The 14,340-nt window shown below is 47.8% G+C and overlaps 6 protein-coding genes across 6 annotated transcripts; 2 read left to right on the forward strand and 4 right to left on the reverse strand.

The window, feature by feature from the left end:
• Window positions 1–229: 229 nt before the first annotated feature.
• HO173_010868 (uncharacterized protein) lies at window positions 230–496 on the reverse strand (the record flags this gene model as incomplete). The annotated part of the gene is made up of 1 exon (XM_037312753.1): window positions 230–496. One exon carries the CDS (start codon window positions 494–496, stop codon window positions 230–232), a length of 267 nt encoding a protein of 88 aa, XP_037160393.1.
• A 4,172-nt stretch (window positions 497–4,668) lies between these two features.
• On the forward strand, window positions 4,669–5,993 carry HO173_010869 (uncharacterized protein; the record flags this gene model as incomplete). The annotated part of the gene is made up of 3 exons (XM_037312754.1): window positions 4,669–4,861; window positions 4,916–5,079; window positions 5,178–5,993. 3 exons carry the CDS (start codon window positions 4,669–4,671, stop codon window positions 5,991–5,993), a joined length of 1,173 nt encoding a protein of 390 aa, XP_037160394.1.
• A 99-nt stretch (window positions 5,994–6,092) lies between these two features.
• On the reverse strand, window positions 6,093–6,714 carry HO173_010870 (uncharacterized protein; the record flags this gene model as incomplete). The annotated part of the gene is made up of 3 exons (XM_037312755.1): window positions 6,093–6,120; window positions 6,158–6,591; window positions 6,673–6,714. The coding sequence occupies 3 exons, from the start codon at window positions 6,712–6,714 to the stop codon at window positions 6,093–6,095; spliced, it is 504 nt and encodes a 167-aa protein (XP_037160395.1).
• Window positions 6,715–6,783: 69 nt separating this feature from the next.
• HO173_010871 (uncharacterized protein) lies at window positions 6,784–7,344 on the reverse strand (the record flags this gene model as incomplete). Its single annotated transcript, XM_037312756.1, has 3 exons — window positions 6,784–6,919; window positions 6,982–7,131; window positions 7,217–7,344. 3 exons carry the CDS (start codon window positions 7,342–7,344, stop codon window positions 6,784–6,786), a joined length of 414 nt encoding a protein of 137 aa, XP_037160396.1.
• Window positions 7,345–8,441: 1,097 nt separating this feature from the next.
• Window positions 8,442–11,018, reverse strand: HO173_010872 (uncharacterized protein; the record flags this gene model as incomplete). Its single annotated transcript, XM_037312757.1, has 8 exons — window positions 8,442–9,467; window positions 9,518–9,677; window positions 9,743–10,209; window positions 10,275–10,477; window positions 10,553–10,699; window positions 10,754–10,841; window positions 10,900–10,937; window positions 10,985–11,018. 8 exons carry the CDS (start codon window positions 11,016–11,018, stop codon window positions 8,442–8,444), a joined length of 2,163 nt encoding a protein of 720 aa, XP_037160397.1.
• Window positions 11,019–11,410: 392 nt separating this feature from the next.
• Window positions 11,411–13,808, forward strand: HO173_010873 (uncharacterized protein; the record flags this gene model as incomplete). The annotated part of the gene is made up of 2 exons (XM_037312758.1): window positions 11,411–12,711; window positions 12,761–13,808. 2 exons carry the CDS (start codon window positions 11,411–11,413, stop codon window positions 13,806–13,808), a joined length of 2,349 nt encoding a protein of 782 aa, XP_037160398.1.
• Window positions 13,809–14,340: the final 532 nt, after the last annotated feature.

Genomic DNA, 14,340 nt, shown 5'->3' on the forward strand with positions numbered 1-14,340 from the left:
GCGTAAAGACAAGAACAATATCGGCTTAGAACCAGCAGAATCTATCATTTTAATTCAAGCGCAAGCTTTGAAAGGGGATAGGTTATGTTTGCATTTGGGCCTGCAAATTCTGTCATTTCAGATCAAGAAGGAATTGAATTGATGTTAGAATGACAACATGATTAAGTTAGTAAATCGGGAGATCTGTTATTTCAGGTCTTGTCGTTTACAAATAGAGATTCCTATGATATTAGTGTTTAGCCAGCAGTTTGTACTTTTCGCGCTCTCGACGAATATAATCCGTCTCCTCTGGGGTGCAGTCCTCGTGCCGGCTCCCTCTCATCGCAGTGGTCAATTCTTGACCGGCCGCCAGCACAAGCGTTTTTCGGAAGGCCTGGTTCGGTGTAGCAAAGAGGGTCTTGTTTTGGTGCAAGACGGGGTGACTGAGGACTTCTCCATGAGCATATGGAGAGACAAGTCCATGGAGAACAATTTCGGGTACGGAGGGTTCCTCCATGCCAAAGCACTTTTCCTAACTAGCATAATATCCACGAATGGGAAAGGCTACTTGAATCACTTGAAAGTTCGATTCGTTAAAAGGCTTCATGAAGTCAGCCCTCAGATTGTAATGCGTAAATCTGGCCACCATCTTTGCTAAGGAAAACTAGGGCCAGTTTAATGTGAAGCACTTGAAGTACTCAGCCTCTGATACCTATCGCTCCTTATCTGTCGAAGGATCTTTCACGACAACTGTTGGATATTTATCGTAAGATGGTCGAAGCCTTGGTGCGAAATGACGCACGTCGTCAAACATGCGCTTGGCAACCCTTTTAATGAGATTGTTCGCCACAGCTGCTGGGTTATCGAAACGTTTCTTCTCGAAAAGGTTCACTTTTAGAACGTAGGCAAGATTAGGTTTCCGAGCGTCACCAATGGTGCACGCACATTTCTAGCTGCCACGACCACCGGCAGTCGAGGTATCTCTCGCGCATATAGTTCAGTAGGGATAGAAAGAAAACCTATGTACATTCAGAGCATACCTTGAACCAAAACTCTAGAGAATAAAAACCTAAGACAGAAGCTGGACAACTATACGGTAGTATACAAGTAAGTGCAAGTGAGATGAGATTATGTTCTATGCAATTATGAATGCTCTACAGCGAGGACAGGGTTCTCAAGTCTCTTTCTCGTATCTTATTGTTTTTTATCTTATATATATTATTAAGAAATTTTCAAAATTGGAAGCGGTTCTGTAGGTAAGAAATAAGAAAACTATTCACTACTTTCATTCTTACTGACTACGATTTAGTGTAGGCAAGTGATGACCAAAATCTTCGTGCATTATTTTATGACTAACATCCAATTAGCGGTCATCACTTTCGGTTCTGATTGAATGAAGTTCCGAACGACCCCGGTTCGAATCCGGGCAGGACCTTGTTTTTGTTTTTGTTATTGTTATCCACATGTGGTGTCAAGTTGTATCTAAATCTTAGTTTCAATTTTTAATGAAAAATGCATAATAATCATCGAATATTTGAGTGCCAAGCTTTATCCGAGCCCGTGGAGTTTTATTTCGTTTAATAATAAATAGCCGAGCTGACATTTTATCATCGAGGTATAGATTCCTTAATTACATGTAGGCTGCAATCAATCAATAGCTCCATGGCGCACCGTGGTATAGGCTGATCCTAACCTCGACAACAGGCAACTGCGTTCAATTTCTGCTTCACTTTCTAGTCGACGTTCAGGGGCTCGCTACTGGGGGCATAGCAACCTCCACCGAGCAAAAATGCTGCACACTTATGTGCACAATACCTGGAAAGGAACAAGTCTTGAGTCCTCATCATAAACATTTCAGCATATGATACATATGGAGCTCAGATAGGTCCTGCGGCTGAGGGGAGATTCGTTTCATCGACCAAGTTCAAGATCCTCTTTCAATGTCCTATCCCGCCCTACAACCACGTCCGCTTCCCATAACGCTCATTTGTTACTACATGAATGCTATGATGCTCGTTGGTCTCTATCCAATGTCATGTCGAGCTCGGTTGTCGTTAGTCTGGCAGAATCCTGGAACAGAAAGCCTCTAGGAGATGGTAAACAATCTCTGTTTATACCACTACTACCTTGACAAAACCGGCTCGGTGGAGTTTACATTACTTCTGGAGTGGCGGCCACCCGTGTGGATAAGTCACATATTGGGCGAGAAGTCTTTTGTGAAACATCCTTCCAGGTTCGTGATAAGGTAGATATTGGGGAATGATGATTGGCGTAAATATACTGCATTTGCTACTGGATTTACCATGTGGAACCCAGTCGATTGCTCCGCCACTCCTTGTAAGCATAAAAGCTAGGTAAGACGTCTGTTGAAGCACCGAGGCAATCCAAAGCTCGTTTATGACTTGGGTACTTACTCCGTCGAGCGACCAGCCTTCTAGTCACCAGCAGCAATGCTAGCGCGCGGGTGCTCCCACCGCCCAACCTTCGAGGTATCAGGGTGATTCCTCTTTCACGCTTTCTCTCTTGAGACATTATCTTCAAGTCAAGTCCCACAACAGCCAACTACGATGAGTATACTAGAGCCCCTAGTTTCGAGGGGTCGGCAAGTATACGGTCTTAGCCATTACACAAACCCAAGCCGGTCCCTTCGCCCACCGCAAGCGTCACTCCAGTTTTTTCTACGCGCTCTTCATCATAGATCGCTGAAGGCTGCGATGATCTTCGTCAGCTCAACTGCTGTTTGTATCTGCATCTTAGCACACCGTTCTTGAAATATGCCCGCGGTCAAACCGATCATACTCAAGTCTATCGTCCATATCTATTTCACTGGTCTGCATGTTCCGTCTCTTTTTGATTACATCCTTGAGTGTTCCTCTGCCGTGATCCGCTTTCAACACATCAGTCAACTTATATGTTCGGCCCTCTACTAGACCACTCGAAGACGTTTAGAACTACTGAAGTCGAACCTTTAATCGGGATGCTCTTCTCCCCAATGGATAACTATAACACGTGTCCTTGGAGTGGATTTCTTTGGTCAGTACTGACGTTCCGTGATTCCCCCGGTAGATAGTTCCAAGCTTTTTTCTTCATTCAAACACAGATAATAGAAAAATGAACGAGCAAGGTGAATAACATTGGCCCCAATATTAGCCATTCCCGCAGTCTTTCCAGACCCTTCAGGCTCCTCATTCATTCTCACCGATGGGTTATTTTAGACCAAGCCCAAACGACATCCTCGTATCCCGAACAGTACGATTCGAGGTGGTCTCTCGGGTCGGCAAATCAGCCACAAGCAACAAATTCAGAGATGGTCCACCACCTGTGCTTTCGGAGGATCCGACACACCCCACATATTTTGCAAGAAACCCAAATTCGAAAGACGAAGTTGCAGCTTTGCGGCGCTGAGATTATGGCACGTCGATAAGAACGTGGCAGGCATACTCTTCCACCCAGGGGCATCGACAAAGGCTGCCCAGACTTTGAGTGGGACTCGTAGTTGTGTTCTTCTTCTCACGTCAAGCCTCTTGCGGCTCCCGTTCGTCACAGCACAGAGACCGGTAGCCACGCTGCAACAAAAAAGGATAAGGGCCGTCACGTCCAACCGTCCAGCATGGTCATCATCCGCAACATGCTGTGAATCGTGGAGGACGCAAAAGCAGTAAATGCAGAAAAGCATGCCACGCCTTTTACCGAGTCACTTCGTTTATGGCACATCAGAAATAGGAGGGGTACTGGAAGCAGACGGCTGAATTTATACATTTTACCAAGGCTTCGTGTCTATTTTCGAGCTCTGCGATGAGCAGTTGACTTAGTTGTCAGGCTTTGCACTCGGTATTGAGCAAAGAGGAGTGCATTCACAATGTATCGTGGATGGTGGCTTCTGATGGGATTTGAATGATTCTTATCATCCCCACAATCAAGAACTCATGACCAAACTCAAGCCCATGAAACTTTTGGGGTCTGTTGCTGAGATGGATGGCTTCTTCTAGTCTGCTCTGTTAAATGTTGGCTTTGAGACAAGTGACTACGTGGTAAAATATTTATGCAAATCTTTTTGCTGCATAGTCGAGACATGTAGACGCTTGCTATCAATGCCGACACGAGACCTGCATCTAAAGCTAGAGTCTTAGAAATGATGCAGTAGTCTCGAATACTCCAATCTTGCATTGGTGAGAGGATTCAAAGTGGTGCAATCATCATCATCATGATTTTGTATGCTAGGATCCCACGAAGATTTCAATGAGAGAGGCCGGTGGAACTGCATGCTAAACAGGTAAAGTACCTAGGTACTCTTGAAGACGGAAAGCGGATATGTTTTCCGTAGTCGTGAGTGAGGTTATGAACCCTGCCCTTACCCGATCAGTGAAGGACCTCAACAGACCTCATCCTGAAGGAAAGAGCCACCTGCCCCTCCAAGAGCTTGAAGTAAACATTCGACTCAACCGTGGAAAATGAAACGCCCAACCCATCTTTGAAGCTACTTCAAGTGTTTGAAAGCGGTAACGCCTGCGTTCGAGTGTTAGTGAACAGGCTTCGGAGACCCTGCTACTTTCTCCTCGTCCCTTGGAGTTGAAAGTTCACAACCCATTCATTGAGCTCATCTCGATGTACCAAATCATCACCACAGCATCTTTTCTCCAACGTGACCTCGTCCACTTCCATTCCAGTATCAACAAGTACATAGTCAAAATGAGGTACCGTCTCTCTGGCAATCTAGACTTCCCACCGCCTGAGGACTTCCTCATGAGTGAACGCCTCGAGCGCCTCTGTCAAATTAAAGCGGATCTCCATCATTTCGAAACGAGTGAGACCCAGACATTTGCCTCCATAGGAGAAGAAGCTATCGAAGACACTGACAGCAACCTCATTGAGTACAATGACGGTAAGTCCGCACGCTCACCTATTTTCGTTGAACAAATTCCTCATGCATAAATAGAGCCCTTCCGCACAGCTGTCATAGCGCCTAAGCGGCCAAGAGCAGACGACGAACCCTGGGACCTGGAATGTGCTTTCTCAGGGTTTGCAATCCGAGAGATGGCTACCTGGGGTGGTGAGAGGCCTCTCATGGGCTCTTACGCCCAGCTGGACTCCCCTCCGCTGGTATCGCCCAAAGAACTCATCGCCCGTCGAGGGAATCCATGGACCTCTACAAGGAAGGCTGCACGGTAGAGGACCTGACAAATCCGTCGATGAGATAGATCAACGGTCCAGGATTTAATTCCGATAACTCGCTCATGTTCGATGAGTTTTGTCAGCGCGAGGACAAATGTGGCTTTGAAAAATATTCTACCCGAACCGAGAAGGAATATCTTGCATGGTCAGAGGAGCTGGCTCAGAATATCAAGTGCAAACTCGAAATCATCTACGGGACTGCTGGCAAAGTGCGAGTATTAGTCCGGACTAAGGGTCGAGACATTTCTCTACTGTTGTGGGGCCCCGAGTATTCGGACGTTTCATTGTGTCTTCTGTTCGCAGGGGATTTTCGGATCGACAGGAATTTGGTCCAGTGTTCAGGTGGACTTGAGCGAATCGTTGTGTTCGCCAAACATCCAGAAACCTTTTGCAGAGATTGGCGCCCTTCGACGGCAATCCTTCAACACCGCTACTGTACTGCTGCCGCCAAGCCGAATTGCGTGGAGAACTTTCCCAATTTCTACCAAGACCGAGTGAGGCCAGAGAAGGTGAGGATCGGAGATCTCGCCATCGACATGCTGCTGTATGAGCGAATGGGGAACAGTGTGACCTTCGAGGGTCTTTCTCCTCATTACCAGAAGTTCCTGCTGAGGAGGTTCGGTGTTCGTGACTATGGAGAGTTGATGATTGTCTACGCAGATGTGTTCGGCCTAACCGAAGACACACCAGGTGACGATTACCCAGGAATTGCTTCCATTGCCCATAGTCTTGTTAGCCGAGTTGCTACTTACAAGAATGCCGAGAGAGGGAACATCAGTAGTGACGACGGTGGTAAGGAGTTTGTATCGAGCCTTGGATCGTGCGCATCAATGGCGAAGTAAAACTCAAGTGCCATGCATGCTTCAAGAATCTGCGCCATGATGACTGGGCGAATTTGATCTGATCATGAATGATACGCTCCTGGACAGCTTCGCGGAGCTCTAGGTGTACTCTTTCTTGTTTGACCTTCTGGTGGAGGTGAGCATTAATGCGCAGGACCACGGACTTTCTCAAATCGGCGGTGATCTGTAGATGTAGGATATTGCCTTCTTTCCCGGACAGCAGAGGATTGAGCGCTATCTCTGAATGGTGCCCAAAGGATGTTCTACCGTCCATGAGATCGACGGCGATTGAAGTGCTTTCGCCTCGGAAGCAGTGATAATTGGGGTTGTTGAATGGGTGCATGAAGTCTGGGACAAGGTTGTGATTGACGTAGCGTGCCACAATTTTGGCATGGAACCAGTAAAAGTGGACTTTGAATCGCTTCATACAGTCCTCCTCCGATATGGTGTCTTCTTTGTCGCCCTTGCCTTTGATCGTTACGGTGGGATAGTTGTCAAGGTCTTTGTTGTTTTGGGGAAAAAGCATTCGACATGGTCGAATACAGTCTGGGCCACCAAATTGATCAAGTTGTCCGAGACAGCTGTGTCGTCTCAACAACTACGTGGACCGAAGTAATCAGTCTAGAGGATGGTGCGCATGTCTACTCAACAACATAGACCTCGGATTCTGATCCTGTACGACTTTGTCGTAGATCTTGTGGTAGTCGCGATCAGAGATCATGGTGAGCACGTCCATTGACCGAAGCCATCCTGGAAATGGCGACTCGCTTGTCTCGGCTCCCGTGAGCGTTCAGAACAGATTCGCGATATTCTCCTGGTTTCCTGAACCTAGGGCCGTGAGCTTGTTCATATGATTTATGTCCGAATGCCTAATGCGCACCTGACCCATGATCCTCTTGATGAATCGGTTTTGTCTTCTCAGCCAGCTGTTCCAGAAGTTAAACATTGGGTCTCATACATATCGCGCATTCCATCCTGTGAGAACAACTTTATTCCTGCTCCTGACTTTACAAATCTTGAGAGCTCTCCCCTCAGCGGACTTGCCAGATCAATGATGAGCTTATCAATCGACTTTTGCTGTGAGCACACGGTAAGTGCGTTCATGAAGGTCTTCTGTAGCTTAGCCTTGTCTCCATGTCTGTATCGTTTCGGAATTAGCATGTCTCTTTCAGGACTGCACGAATCAGGTAGAACTCAGAAATAACTCAGAAAAAGTAACTGACCTACATGCGCCGAGATACTCCTCCAGAGTCGGTGCGCATTGCGGAGTGAGATAGGGTCGAACGATGACAGTGTCTGATGAGGCGATGTGTGGCGCAATGGCTGCGATGTCTCGAAACACCTCGCCCATGCTCGCCGCGTGTGCGACCGTGGTGGCGTTACCTCCAAGTTCAATCAATGTGGTCGGCGGCATGGGCGTCCAGGTCGTAGACGTTGGCCAGCCATGTAAAGTTGGTTGGCTCGTGAATCTTCAGAGCCAGCTTCCGATGCTGGCCAGCAATGATTTGGATCTTGGGGCGGTTGCCCCAGATCAAGGTCTGATAGGAAGTACTCGAATCGTCTCGTGGCCCCGCCACAGATTCAGCAAGACTGGGTCCTGAAAGTTCTGGTTTGGGAACAGGCCGTCGAACTGGGCTCGTCTGCTGCCACAAATCATTCTCGTGGTGGGATTACATCTCTTCACATTACGAGTCTTGAAAGACTCGACTATCGCGTTGAGGTCTGTGGTGTATCAATGTATGTTTTCATATAAGGGTCGATGCCAAAAGAGGATTGATAGATGTGTAGGTGAGGAGGAAGTCTGGGAGGTGAAGAGGTTTAGGGTCGTCGAAAGGACAAGGAAGATCCTAGCTGAGATGTAGTTCTCTTGTCAGGCTTCGTCAGCTCATAAGACATTGCTTGTTGTCTGAGGCGGAGCAGCATCGGACAGCGTTGATGATCGTTTCGTATGTGTGTACAACTACAAAAGGGGGGTCATCACATAGAAACGAATGATGTATAAGGAAGAGAGGATTTGGTAGGGCGAGAGATTCGAATATCCCACGAGACTGAGAGGGAATGTTGGAACAGATAAACTTCTCAATGGATGAAATCAAAGATGGATGAAGTTGCGAAAGAGGAGATTCTTGAATGGAACAGATTCACTTGTAGAGACGAGTGATAGCGCAGGCATGTCGAATCACTTTAGCAATAATGTAAAGAGTTCTTCATGGATGATGCAAACACGAGGACGTGAGTAGTAGCACATCATCAGATCAAATCAATCTCCGTTGCAAAAGCATGTCTCCATTCACATTCCTGGCGGGCTATCAAGCTAGCTCGCGCCCCAATGGTATCTTATGGGAAATAACTCCTGAAATGGATATACTGGATCCCAAGACGCCGTTCAAAGTCAGTGCTCCCCACGTCGCTAAAATGCACAAGACTTATGCGATGCAGTAGAACCATTTACTTCTTCGAGCCAAAGAAGTGGTGCTTCTTTTTCTTCTCCGAGTCCTTGTCTTTCTCCTTCTTAGTCAATCTACTGTTGGCAGATTGGACTGCATTTGAAGGTGCCGGAGACAAACGATGACCCTTGAGCGCGCCGTTCGAAGAGATGTTTGCGTTCGCGGGATTGGAACCAAGACTCATCGCACCCATACTAGCCACTGGGGGTTGAGGTTGTTGAGAATTTGTGGGTTGCTGCTTTGCATAAGCCTGTGGTGCAGTCGGTGGCTCTCTCTCAAACAGATGAGCAGGTGCCTGGGGCTTTGGTCGTTCTGCTGGAAGATCGAGCCGCCGTTTATCAACGCTCAAGTCTCCGACTTGTCTGAGATAGAGACTCGGGGTCAACATATGAGAAGTGGCCAGAAAGACATCTTTGTTGGATAATTGGGACACTTCATAGCATGCCCGCGACTCAGAGTAGGTTGCACCGCCCGCCATAAAGACAATGATGCGCTGCCTGGGCTCTAATGCAGATGGTCGAGTTCGTGCCCAAGTTGGTTTTGCACTTCGCAGTGATGCTTGAGAAACGTTCTCTTGGCCCAGTAGTCCTTCGGCTGCGTCGAGATGAGGCTTTGTGAAGGGAAAGGTATTTTGGTCAAGCGTTCCCCGTATGTGTTCCTCGAGCATCGGCTTGATAGCGGGGTCATATCTTGAGAGTCCAGATTCCTCCTCGCTCGGACTTTGCGGCGTCTGTTTCCTACCAAAAGGAGATTGAGCTACCGGCCGTGTGTCCTTCATCGATCTTGAAACATGTGCACCAAGTAGATCAAGATTATGGATTACTTCGCCATCTTGGGCAGGCAACTGAGCGTGCGCAAGCAGTTTCTGCGTGTCAGAGGGCAAAAGACCCTCTCGGTAAAGTAGGTATTGTATGATCAGCCGTAGACGGTCTGGGAAAGTAATATCATTATCGTCGAGTAGCCTGACAACCTGGTCGGCAAGGTTCTTCGGCTTCTTATAATCTTCGTCTAATCCAGTCGCAAGTGACTGCTTGGGTCAGTTTGGTTCAAGGGTGGCTCAGCATATTGCGGAGTTACCTGTTCTACCGAAGCGATATCTGCTAACCGGCGCTTTTGAAAAACGTTCATAGCATCTGACGCCATGTTCAGATGCAGTGAAAAGGCTTCCTTGCCTTCTTGGAACTGCGGCAGTCCTGCTAGCATGTCTTTGATGTTGTTTAGGCTGCTAGGGTTGTCACTGAGATAGGGGCTTGAGTTAGGGGCTTGCTTTGCACGCTTCTTTGTCCAACGGGATTAACGAACCTTTCTGCAAACTGTGGGTTCTTTGCCTTGAAGGCCTGGAACTCAGAGGCTAGCTTCTCCAAAAGATCTTTCATGTGTAGATGACGGTTCTTGACCCATATGCTGTCTGTTTCACCGATCTCTACATCTTTGATGTTCCCGCTCGTTTCAGTTTGGGTTAGAGCCGTTTTATAGTAGACCTTGTCTCCCTCCACTAAAGGTAGAAGATCATGTACCATAGCCTGGTAGGTAAACTCATGGACTACTGGAGCAAATAAATCCATAGACCTGTCAGTGATAATAAGAGCACCTCGAGGTCGAGGTGAAGGGGGTGGAAAGTCTTCGTGAAATTTCGCGTATTGATCTAACTCAAGCTGAACGAAGCGAGCAAGATGCGAACAGAGAACACTAGCTTCGTGCGCAGGATTTCGTGGACTGTAATACCGTATGGTTGGGTACTCTCCAAGCGATACGCATATTGACACTATCTTGAAATAACGTCAGCGCTTCGCGGGAGTCCTTTGAAAGACTAGTACTGCATTGAAGAACGTACCTTTTGCGCCAACTCATCCATGTGCTTTCGGACAAGCTGGTTGCAGGCAGGATGAAAAAGGGTTGGAAAGCTCCACGGATCTCGGAACGTTATAAGATGTGACTCCCGAGGATAGAAGTCGACGTTCAAAACTCTTAGCAGGACTATCTGTTCCCTTGCCAATGCGGACTGATCCAGGCGGAGACGCTGTTCAGGAGGAAGCACTGCACAAAGTCATTGTCAGGACTGACCGGCTTGCACGAAGCTTGCGAGCGTATCCTCGACCTCTGAATTCTTACATGATGTCCAGACTATATATGACCTGCGGTATCGGCGACGCTCGAGGTCTGCCATCAAGCAATCCACAATATGAGGTTGGGGCGAGAGAATGTACACCGCATCCATTTCCTGATTCATAGGTCTTTTATCCTCGATTTGTTCTATATCTATATCTTGTTCAGTCCCGCTCTACCTTCTGGCATCCTTCCTTCGTAACGTACTCGTGACGTTTTCCTTTAGAATGTCGTCTTCCTTGACGACGCCATCGACAAGCCGCTTGCTTCCAGCGTCCAAGACTACAACTTTCCACTGCAAAGACGAAGGTTTGAGCCTGATGGTGCTTGGTTCGCAAACGGGGACGGCTTACTTCTCCTCGAGCTGTAGACCTCACGGCATCGAGAATGACTATGACATTAGAAACGAAACGTTGAGGAGTGTAAGTCTAGTCTTACTTTCTTGCTGTACCGCGATTGCAGAGGTTCCCATGGTTTCGGTACGACTAGATTCTGCTGCGGAGTTGGAGGCAACGATGCCTTGAGTACTCAACCCACGGCGGCGATCTTTAAACTTCTAGTCCAGTGTTTGGAAACATACCTGGAAGCTTCCAATGTGGTACCGGACTCAAATGGCTAGATTCCAGCATCCGAATTGAAGCATACCTGGGCCGCAAGGCGAGCGGGCAATCGTTGGGGGGTGTATAATATCCGCGTTTGGCGCCGCTAGTTGGGGTCGATACCGGTATGCAAATCTGAATTCTGTCCTGGGCGAAGAGGCTGAATGTATACACCAACGATGCCTCGAATTTCGCGATAGCTTCATGAAATACACTACAAACGTAGTATCAACCAACGCTCGATCATAGTGACCCCTAGTGGGGAATGCTACCAGCTGATCGAGCCTTGACTTCACGTCTGCTCCCCCGTGCCTGGACGGCGAGACGCCCCACCATTAGCACACGGTGCAGGTCTGTGAAAGCTACGGACGAGAAATGGACAATCAGGGAGCCACTCATAAAGGGTCGCCTTAGGATCTTGACTCGGCAGCCGGACATCAAATTTGCGGATGCTGCCACGAGATCTAAACTCCTCAAGACAGAGACTTTTATACCATGGCTTATTACTCGACTCCAGATTCTAGTCGCGAAATCTACTGATGCAGGATTTGTAACTTTTGCCAGGAATCTTATAGATATCTTACCGCGGAGGTCTATTTGGACAGCCCTGGAAACCCAAGATGTTCAACTTCCTTCACAATCGGAATGGCAACCTTCAGAACAGTCAAGACCTGTGTCGCTTCTTAGATCTCTGCGACAAGCTTTCATGTCCAATGGAGAGTCAGGAGTGGACACTCAGCTCAAATACTCCTATCATGGCCTCCTAGCAAGTCAGAAGTTCTCGAAGGTTGATATCGAGAATCAGGAAAAGCTTGCCGATCTACGTTATCCAGTGGAATGGTATCCAGCAACGCGGGTAGTCCAAAGGAAGATAGTTCTGCACGTCGGACCCACAAACTCCGGCAAAACCTACCATGCTTTGAAACGACTCGAGCAGGCGGACACCGGGATATACGCAGGACCTTTGCGGCTCCTGGCCCATGAAGTCTATACCAGGCTGAACGCGAAAGGAAAACTCTGTGATCTCATCACTGGCGACGAAAAAGTCGTGCAAGGGGGTGATGGAGCACAAATGAAAAGCTGTACTGTCGAGATGGTGCCTCTGAATACAGATGTCGATGTAGCAGTCGTTGATGAGATTCAGATGATAGGTCACAAGGAGCGAGGATGGGCCTGGACGCAAGCACTTCTTGGTCTCAAAGCGAAAGAGATCCATCTGTGTGGTGAGGAGCGAAGTGTGCCTCTGATCAAGGAGCTTGCAGCATCGATGGGAGACGAAATCGAGATTCACACGTACAAACGACTAAGCCCACTTAAAACAATGTCGACAAGCCTACGGCGCCGGCTGAGTGACCTCAGGAAAGGAGACTGTGTGGTGGTATTCTCGCGCGTTGGAATACATGCGATGAAGAAAGAGATTGAAAACGTGACCCAAAAGCGAGTAGCTGTTGTCTACGGGAGCTTGCCTCCAGAAATAAGAGCACAACAGGCCAAACTTTTCAACGATCCCGACAATGAATATGATATTCTGGTGGCTAGTGACGCTATTGGCATGGGGTTGAATTTGTAAGATCTGCTATTCATTTCCGTCTTCCAAAATTGACACGGTGTGCAGGGCTATCAAGCGCGTAATATTCGAGTCTGTGTCCAAGTTCAACGGATCCCATTTCGCGGTTATCGAAGCTGCCCATATTAAGCAAATTGCTGGCCGTGCAGGTCGCTACCGCACGGCAGCACAAGCAGAAGGCCCGGCCGGAAATTCGCTTGAAGACATAGAAAATCCAAAGATGTCGTGGAGTATGCCAGCACCAAACCTAGGACTAGTTACCACTCTCGAAGAAGCAGATCTTCCGATTCTCCGTAAAGCCATGCAAGAGGAGTTGGACCCCATCATGAGTGCAGGTATCTTTCCTCCAACGAGCGTTCTTCTAAAATTTGCAACCTATTTTTCTCCATCGACAAGCTTCAGTTACATCTTGCTACGGCTCCACGAGCTCTCACTCAGACATCCAAGGTATCACTTGTGCGTTCTGAAGGACCAAATCGCTATTGCAGACACTATTCAGCCTGTCCAAAACCTGAGCATCCACGACCGCATTGTATTTTGCGCTGCTCCTGCCACAGTCAAGAATACAGGCATGCCCGCTATTCTTGCAGCCTTCGCTAGATGCGTTGGAGATAATTCCAGTGGAGCTCTACTTGATATACTCGAAATACCTTTGGACATATTGGATGAAGACATCAGACCTGACAGAGCCTACATGGAACGGTTGGAATCTCTACACAAGGCCTTGATCCTCTACCTATGGCTAAGCTACCGGTTTGCTGGAGTGTTCATCAATCAAGCGATGGCCTTTCATGTCAAGAGACTCGTAGAGGAGAGAATCGATAAGATGCTGGCGGAATACTCGTCTAGTCCTGCCATAAGAGAGAGTATCAAGAAAATGAGGGAGGAGGCCTTACGTCAGATCAGCAAGCTTAATGAACCAGTTGCTGAGTCTGACGACTCTAGCGTTCAGATGAAGTTGCCAGATGCTCCGTTCCTACCCGAGGGCGCATCTGATCAGGAGCAAAGTTCCCAACAGAAGGACGCTCGACTTGAAGAAAGATTGCGGAACATGGAAGTTGCATCTGGGGATATTCAAAGTGTCGCTTCGCCTTGAGAATAGATGAGGCCCCAGCTCATAGTGCGTATCTTGGGCTGTGTCTATTTGAAACACGGAATTTACATACGAGAACACAAGGATTGACTGAGCATACGACCATAAGGTTGACGGAGGATACCCTACAGTCTGAATCGAAGCGTCAGCATCAGCGTTATGTACTTCTATGAGCTTTTGCGAGGATGGGTCGAAGCGGAAAGGCGTTCATTTAGAGCACAACAGTGAATAACTACCAGAAAACAATCGCCTATCAATCAAACCACTCGTTAGTCTCGCGTAGATGTAATTAAGTCCTCGCCATCATGAGGTACACTTGTTTCCCAAATCACTTGGCGTAGCATATGAAGGATGAATCTATCACCTTACATCCGGCTTGAAGTAACGCGTTCCTCTTGCCTAATGTATATTACATTACATATGATCGTGAAATCAAGTTGAGTGTTCTGGGAATCTGGGATTCGCCATTCTGAGCGATTGTAAGGCATGTCAGTCCGTGCCACTAGCGCTTGAAACGCGCGATTAGTTGCCGCAA

Source organism: Letharia columbiana (genome assembly GCF_014066305.1).
Source record: "Letharia columbiana isolate WasteWater2 chromosome Unknown Sc0000053_s0, whole genome shotgun sequence".
Taxonomy (NCBI): Eukaryota; Fungi; Ascomycota; class Lecanoromycetes; order Lecanorales; family Parmeliaceae; genus Letharia; species Letharia columbiana.